Below are 8371 nucleotides of genomic sequence, written 5' to 3'. Positions count from 1 at the left end.
TAAAAAATAAATTTTTATTTTTCATTCATTGACTAAATTATTTTAGTTGCCAAAACTATTTATACAACGATTAAAATATTTTTTAGTCACTGAAATTACATTTTTACCGACCAAAATTTTGGTCACCAAAGATAAAAAGTAAATTTTTATCTTTCTTTCAGCGACTAAATTATTTTAGTTGCCAAAACTATCTATACAACGACAAAAATATTTTTTTAGTCACCAATTGTAGTAAATTTAGCGACTAAATTTTTTTTTAGTCGCCAAAAATTAATATACCCCGACTAAAAAAATTTAGTAGCTAAATATTGTACTTTTACAGACTAACATAATTTTTGGTCGCCGATTCCACAACTTTTGACAACTAAAATATTTTTAGTAGCAAAAGTGATCACCAAAACTGTATTTTCTTGTAGTGATACGAGAAGAATTATTTCGTGCTCGTACACCATATGCATGTCTTTAATCATATGAAATACCAAAACCATGTACAAACAATTCAAGGGAGAGAGTGAATGGAAAAAAAATAAAAAATAAAAAATCAAGGGAGAGAGACTTACCTAAGGAAAGAGGAAACAAAAAAAAAAAAAAACAAAAAAAAAAAGTTAGGCATATTTGATTTCAGCTTTCAATTTTACCACGATTCAATTTATACTATATGATACGATTATATGTAGTTATGTGTCTGCCATGTCTTTAAATTACATTTTTAATTTAAAATTTGTAATCCAATAATTTATATTTTAAAAACTTTGATTTATTATCTTAATTCTAACTCACATTAAATAAAATTTGATGTTTAGTATTTTCTAATGTAATAAATTAAAAAAGTTAATAATAAAACATTTATCATGTTAAAATTCCGCACGATACTTTTAAATTGTCAAATTTGATACGATGATAACACATTTTTGAAGTATGTTTCTTGTGTCTAGGTCATCAAATTTTAGCAATAGCATGGCAAAGCACAATGGTGGAGTTGCTTGAAGAAATGGTCATTGTGTCATTATTATGATCTCTGTAATTTCAATTTGTTTAATTTTTATCATAAATTTGTTTTAATTTGGTATAATTGATTATAATTATTAGTATTTTATTTATGAAAAATATGCGCATGAACTACAGGTGTAATGTATTTATAAACAAAATTATAAACATATTCAACTTAGTAAATTAATAATTTCAACCAAGTCAGTGATGATTTTCCTTTAAAAATCCTGATCAACATTTCTATCAACATAATTTAATCTTTTTTTTATTAGTGAAAATTAGTTGTAAGTTTTTAATTATTAAATCAGTTTAGGGGTTGTTTGGAGTGTCATAAATAAGTGCACTTTTTGTCTTTTTTGATTAAAAAATTGAGAAAAAAATATAGATATTTTGATTAACTTTTTGACTTTTTATGGAAAAATATATATTAAAAAATTGTAAAAATTGATTTGTAAGAAAAAATTAAGATTAAGAATTGTACAGTCGTAATTGTTGACTTTTAATAAATAGTATTAATTTTTTAACTTTTTAAATAATTTTTTAACATTTTAACTTTTTCTTATATTCTCACACTTGGCCTTAGTGTTGACCTCCAACCTACTCCTACAAGGGATAAAGAGAGACATGGAGATTACCTTTGCTTCCAACAAGGAATCACAAAATTCTTTTCCTTTGCTCTTTCATAGCTTTAAAGAATGTTCTTTCTCCTCTCCTCGCTCCCTACTTTTGTTTCCTCTCCCCATTTCCAATCCAACCAAAAAAACCTCTCTCAAAGCCAAACACGTCGCGTAACCCAAAAGCAAACCCAAATCCAGAAACTCAATATTTAATAATCCATGCATGAAAACCCAGCAACAAGACACGCCATTTGATCTATAAATACGTCCAAAACCCATCTCAATCTCAAACACACCAAACCAGTCTCATTTGTTATTGTTGATATATCTTTGTAACCGTAAAACTAGTTTTTGTTGTAAAGCTGAAATGGCTACTCCACCGGCATTGAAGCGGTCTGAATCGATGGCGGATAGCATGCCGGACGCCCTGAGAGAGAGCCGGTATCATATGAAGAAGTGCTTTGCTAAGTACATTGAGAAGGGGAAGAGGTTGATGAAGCTTCATCATTTGATGGATGAAATGGAGAAAGTGATTGATGATAAGAAAGAGAAAGAACAGGTCTTGAGCGGCTTGCTTGGCTACATTTTGTGCACCACTCAGGTGTGTACTTTTCCTTCCCTTTTTTCTCTATATTTCCTTCTCTCCAAACATTCCAAGTCTAAATATATATATATATATATATAAGTGGCAAGAAATGTGATATGCATACATGATCTTTTCATGATCCGACTCAGAGTCGATCCAACTGGTTCGGATGTTATACAATTTTTGTTTTTTAGTTGATGATTTTAAAAAGTTCATTGAAATAAAATTCACATGCATACTTGATGTGCCGGTTCATAAGAATCATAACTGAATCACAACTTGATTGAGAGTTGTTATGATCGATTTGGCTCAATATTCTAAATACTATTTACTTTGCTTGTTTTTGATTTTTTAAAAATACTTTTAGAAAATTCTACTTTATTGTTTTCCATATTTTTTTGCTTTTACTGAAATTTTTTAATTTTTAAACACACCTAACGTAAATACACATAAAAAGTATAATTTTTATAAAAAAAAATATTTTAAAAATTCACTAAATACTAAAAATATAAAAAAAAAATTACAAGAATTCAGTATATTTTTTGTATTTTTATGTATTTATTAATTTTTTAAAATATTTTTTCACAAATTTTTTACTTTTTAGTAAGTAAGGTGCATCTAAAAAAGTAAAAAAAAATGCTTAAAATTTTAAAAATATTCACTAAAAACACAAAAAACAAAAAAACTCAGTTTTCGAAAAACTTAATTCAAAAAACTCAAACCAAACACACACATTAGTTAAAAAAAATTTAATTTGATTTCAAAATTTTCAAAACAGGCATCTTATTTTACTTGCTTATTGGCTCAATATTTCTGATACTATTATATCACGATAAATACTAATTTGATTCCTGCTATTTAAAATCTACATTTTTCTCTGTTTTGTTTTGTTTTGTTCTTCAAATATTCTAAGATTACGGAGCTAAGTGTGAATAGAATAATGCTTGGGACCCCCTTTTGGGGGTCACCCCCTCACCCCCCTTTGCCACGTGGCAGGGGGTGATTGGTGAAACAGGAAAAAAAAGAAAAAGAAAAAGAAAAGATAACCAATGAGAGAGAGAGAGGGAGTCAAAGGGGGTGGGAAGAAAAGGCGGATGAATCATTACTCGTGTGAATATTATAATTTTAAATATTAGTTGATATGGCACACCGTATTATTCTGGTGAGAAAAAAAAGTCATATACATATTGGCCGAATCAGAATGTATCCGTTTATAGCTGATTCACAATCCAATTCAGAGCCATTACGACCGGTTCACAATATTCACCCGATTCACTATCTATGAACCTCTTTTCTTGCGGTCAATAAGTTTAAGCTCACAACCATTCATATACTCGCAACAATACCACCATATAGTGATCGACTCCAATTCGTTTCTTGATACTACTATTTAAAACCTTGATTTGTACGTAAAATACTTTTATTTTAATGAAATTGGCAGGAGGCAGCAGTTGTTCCTCCATATATTGCCTTTGCCATTAGACCAAATCCTGGATCTTGGGAATTTGTCAAAGTGGGCTCTGCAGATCTATCAGTAGAGGGAATCAATGCCACAGAATACTTGAAATTCAAAGAAACAATTGTTGATGAAGATTGGTAATATATATATATATCACTCTCTTCTTAATTCAATTTCAAAAAAAAAAAAAAAAAAAAAAAACATCATCAGAAACTTTGTTTTGAATTGATATATTGTTTGTGGAATGTTACAGGGCAAAAGATGAAAATGCTTTGGAAGTTGATTTTGGAGCAATGGACTTTTCCACTCCTCGCTTGACTCTATCTTCTTCTATTGGAAATGGAACTAATTTTATTTCAAAATTCCTCACTTCTAATCTCAACAGTGGCACACTGGCGGCGCAGCCTCTTGTGGATTATTTACTCACCTTAAACCACCATGGAGAAGTATGCAAACAAAAGAGTTTCTTCAAATTTGCCATAGTTAAGTATTTTCATTTCCACTAACAATTCGGGTCATAATTTGCAGAAACTCATGATCAACGAGACTATCAACACCGCTTCCAAGCTTCAAAGCGCGCTAATAGTAGCTGAAGTAGCACTTTCAACCATTCCCAAGAACACACCATATCAGAACTTTGAGCCTGGATTTAAAAAATGGGGCTTTGAAAAGGGATGGGGCGATACAGCAGAACGAGTGAAGGAGACAATGAGATCACTCTCGGAGATCTTACAAGCGCCTGACCCCTTAAATATGGAAAAGTTCTTTGGCAGGCTTCCAATAGTGTTCAATGTCGTCTTGTTCTCTGTCCATGGGTACTTTGGCCAATCAGATGTCCTTGGTTTGCCTGACACCGGCGGGCAGGTATACATTTTTTTTTAAATTTCTTGTTCATGAAGGCTGGTATTCTTGTACTTGACAATAATGTGAAATTTCACTGAATTCACCTTACTTTGTTCCACGCATCAACAGGTGGTATATGTTTTGGATCAAGTAGTTGCTTTCGAAGAAGAATTGCTCCTCCGGTTTAAGCAACAAGGCCTTAACGCAAAGCCTCAAATTCTTGTGGTGAGTGCCATATTCGATACAAAGTGCTAATCATTAGATCATCTTGAATAATGCTAATCATGCTTTTCTTGATTATGGCAGGTCACCCGACTCATCCCTGATGCTAAGGGGACTAAGTGCAATGTGGAATTAGAACCAATCGCCAACACAAAGCATTCTCACATCCTTCGCGTGCCATTTAGGACGGAAAATGGAGTCCTCCCCCAATGGGTTTCGCGATTTGACATTTATCCATACCTCGAAAGGTTTACTCAGGCACGTGCTACATAAAACCCGTCAAATGTTAGCCAAATTTATAGAAATGTGGTAATTTATAAATTTCACTTTTGTATTAAATCAATAGGATGCTGCAGAGAAAATCCTCCAAACCATGGAAGCGAAACCAGATCTAATCATTGGAAACTACACAGATGGCAATTTGGTTGCATCGCTTATGGCTAGCAAACTTGGGATAACTCTGGTGCCTCCATAATTTAAAAAAATTTATGTCGCTTTGAAGTACTTTTCATTCGGTATTATATTTACTAAATTTGAAGTATCGTGAACTAGGGAACTATTGCACACGCTTTAGAGAAGACAAAGTACGACGATTCGGACCTCAAATGGAAAGAATTAGATCCTAAGTACCACTTCTCGTGTCAATTCACAGCTGACACGATTGCAATGAACACTGCAGATTTCATCATCACAAGCACGTACCAAGAAATTGCAGGAAGGTAAGAGAACAGCTACATTTCCACGCCTACAATAGTAATTCGATCAAATTTTTAGTAGAAAAAATAATAAAAAATAAGCATATATATAAAATACTATACTGATTTTGAATGTTTTTATGTTTGCAGCAAAGATAGGCCCGGGCAATATGAAAGTCACACTGCATTTACGCTTCCAGGGCTTTGCAGGGTTGTTTCTGGCATCAATGTTTTTGATCCCAAATTCAATATCGCTTCTCCTGGGGCTGACCAATCCGTCTATTTCCCTTACACCGAAAAACAAAAGCGTTTCACATCATTTCGCCCTGCAATAGAAGAATTACTCTTTAGTAAAGTCGATAACAACGAACACATGTAAGTTAAAAATTTGCACTAAAATAAATATCGACTTGCCAAAATGATTATTTTTAAATCTTTTGTTTAAAACATTTAACACATTTGAAATGTTCCAAAATACAGTGGTTACCTAGAAGACAAGAAAAAACCCATCATCTTCTCAATGGCGAGGCTTGACACAGTGAAGAACATCAGTGGACTAACTGAGTGGTATGGAAAGAACAAGAGGCTAAGAAATTTAGTCAATCTTGTTATTGTTGCGGGTTTTTTTGATCCATCAAAATCAAAAGACCGCGAAGAACAAGCTGAGATAAGGAAAATGCACACATTGATTGAAAAATACCAACTGAAGGGTCAAATCAGATGGATAGCAGCACAGACAGAAAAGAACCGGAATGGAGAGCTCTATCGATGCATTGCTGACACAAAAGGGGCTTTCGTGCAGCCTGCACTGTATGAAGCATTTGGGCTCACGGTTATTGAAGCAATGAACTGTGGATTGCCTACATTCGCAACCAATCAGGGAGGTCCGGCTGAGATCATTGTTGATGGGGTTTCGGGATTTCATATTGATCCAAGCAATGGCGATGAATCGGGTGAAAAGATTGCTGATTTTTTCCAGAAGTGTAAGGAGGATACTGAGTACTGGAACAGGATTTCAAAATTGGGCTTGCAGCGTATTGAAGAGTGGTAATTGAACAATAATTTATTTTGTAAATCAGTTTGTTTTTGTGTTTTACATTTTCAGATTTTGTGATTCATTGATTCTGTGGATTTTTTTATTTTTATTTTTATTTTTTTTTTGTGCAGCTATACATGGAAGATCTATGCAAACAAGGTGTTGAATATGGGTTGTATTTATAGCTTTTGGAGGCAGTTGAACAAAGATCAGAAGCAAGCAAAGCAAAGATACATCCAAATGTTCTATAATCTCCATTTTAGGAACTTGGTATGTTGCTATATTAAAGGGCAAATTATACATGTGGTGTCAGTAATTTAACTCTTGTGTCAATTTAGTCCTTATAATTTTAACTGTACCAATTTTGTTTTTGAATTTTCACATTATGTCAATTTAGTCCAATTGATAACATCCCCAAAAAATTGGATAGAAATCAATGACAAAATGATCCATTTTGAAAGGCAATGAATCATTTGAAATGAACAGATTATTTTGCCTCTTGATTTCAGTCAAATTTCTAAAAGAGCCTTGTCAATTGGACTAAAAAGATAAAATTGATGCAATTAAAAATACAATAACACGAGAGTTTGGCCTATATTAAACAAGGCTCCCATCTATACAAAAAATAAAATAAAAAACAAGGCAAATATTGCTCAAAATTACTGTCAAGTGGTAAGGGATTGACAATTGTTTTTAACCTTCACAGGTGAAGAATGTCCCAACTTCAAGGGTTGAAGCCCAAGAAGTGCCCAAGGAAAACCCCAAAGCACAGCCCTCACAAAGGTGCGTTATCTTATCCAACTCCCACATTAAATTGTGTGGATCCAAGAATCATGAAGAAAAAAAAATTATTTCATTTACTTTTTCTTTTATTTATTTATTTACAAATAATTTTTTAAATCCTTAAATCAAACACAATCTGACTTTTCAAATGTCTAACTATGAGTTCCACCACACTTCATTAAATGTTGTTTCCCTATTTATTTAGAACAAATTTAAAAATAAAAAATTAGATTACTTCTTTACTCTTAACAATTATTTCTACGATATTGTTTAATTAATTTAGCTGAGTTTGATCTAAAGTGGTTTTTCAACAAATAACAAAACAATTAATTAAATTATCAAACTTAACACCATTGATATATTTTTAAAAATTTTATAGCCAAGTAATTGATATATTTTCTTGTTTTCTTTTTTCTGTTTTTTTTTTTAGCATCAAGCGCACATCAACTCGGTTGCAGAGGTAAGAAGAAGAATTCGAGAGTAGATTGAATGTTTGCTTAATTTCAACTTTTAATTGGTGTTTGTTTGTTAGGTAAGAGTTGACTTAAACAAGTTTGATGATGTCCCAGGTTGTTCGGATCTTGAAGATCCATACATCCTATCATCCATACATACACAAAGGCTGCTTCATTCAGTTCATCCTATGTAATATTTATTTTTTATTTTTTTCTCTCTCATATTTCCATTGCTTTAAGAAGCTTATGCAAATGATTTGTACATTGAAACAATAAAAGAGGATTTGCAGTTTGATATCTGGTGCAGATCAATCAATATTCTTTGATGTGTAAAAATATTCAATCTGATAATAAATAAATAAAGTGTTTCTATTGATATTTTATTGTATGACTCATAGAATTTTTATTGATAAATCTCATTTAGAAGTGTTTTAATTCAAGAAGTCTAATGGAATTTTTTAACCTATTTAGGCCAAGTTTGGCATAACCTAAATAATACAAAAAGTCAAAAAGTCACTATCCTATTTAAGTCACATCATCTTATTTAAATCATATCACCTCTCTAACACATCACATCAAACTCAACCCAAACCCAACCCATATAAGCCAATAAGTCAAAAAGTGCACTTTTTTAGAACATCTCAAACCAACCCTTAGTCCCATGTATATATAGTTTTATTCCATA

The 8371-nt window shown here is 32.0% G+C and overlaps 1 protein-coding gene across 2 annotated transcripts; it reads left to right on the top strand.

The window, feature by feature from the left end:
* The first annotated feature begins 1860 nt into the window (after positions 1-1860).
* Positions 1861-8062, top strand: LOC114294846 (sucrose synthase 7). 2 transcript variants are annotated; one of them, XM_028239009.2, is made up of 14 exons: positions 1861-2208; positions 3635-3789; positions 3906-4098; positions 4181-4516; positions 4625-4720; positions 4802-4975; positions 5064-5180; positions 5270-5436; positions 5563-5787; positions 5893-6459; positions 6580-6718; positions 7155-7231; positions 7662-7691; positions 7801-8062. In XM_028239009.2, the coding sequence occupies exons 1-14, from the start codon at positions 1975-1977 to the stop codon at positions 7814-7816; spliced, it is 2526 nt and encodes an 841-aa protein (XP_028094810.2). In that variant the 5' UTR covers positions 1861-1974; the 3' UTR covers positions 7817-8062. The 2 variants fall into 2 exon arrangements, with proteins under 2 accessions (XP_028094810.2, XP_028094811.2); XM_028239010.2 differs by having other exon boundaries at positions 7764-8062.
* The last annotated feature ends 309 nt before the right edge of the window (positions 8063-8371 follow it).

Source organism: Camellia sinensis, chromosome 1, assembly GCF_055761805.1.
Source record: "Camellia sinensis isolate YWXY chromosome 1, ASM5576180v1, whole genome shotgun sequence".
Lineage (NCBI taxonomy): Eukaryota > Viridiplantae > Streptophyta > Magnoliopsida > Ericales > Theaceae > Camellia > Camellia sinensis.
This window is presented reverse-complemented; position numbering and strand designations above follow the sequence as displayed.

Excerpts from the sequence above, each read along its gene's own strand:
- LOC114294846 (XM_028239009.2), top strand. The coding sequence starts at position 1,975 with ATGGCTACTCCACCGGCATTGAAGCGGTCTGAATCGATGGCGGATAGC. Across the intron at positions 2,209-3,634 it reads ACATTTTGTGCACCACTCAG|GAGGCAGCAGTTGTTCCTCC; the intron begins GTGTGTACTTTT and ends TGAAATTGGCAG. Across the intron at positions 4,721-4,801 it reads CAAAGCCTCAAATTCTTGTG|GTCACCCGACTCATCCCTGA; the intron begins GTGAGTGCCATA and ends TGATTATGGCAG.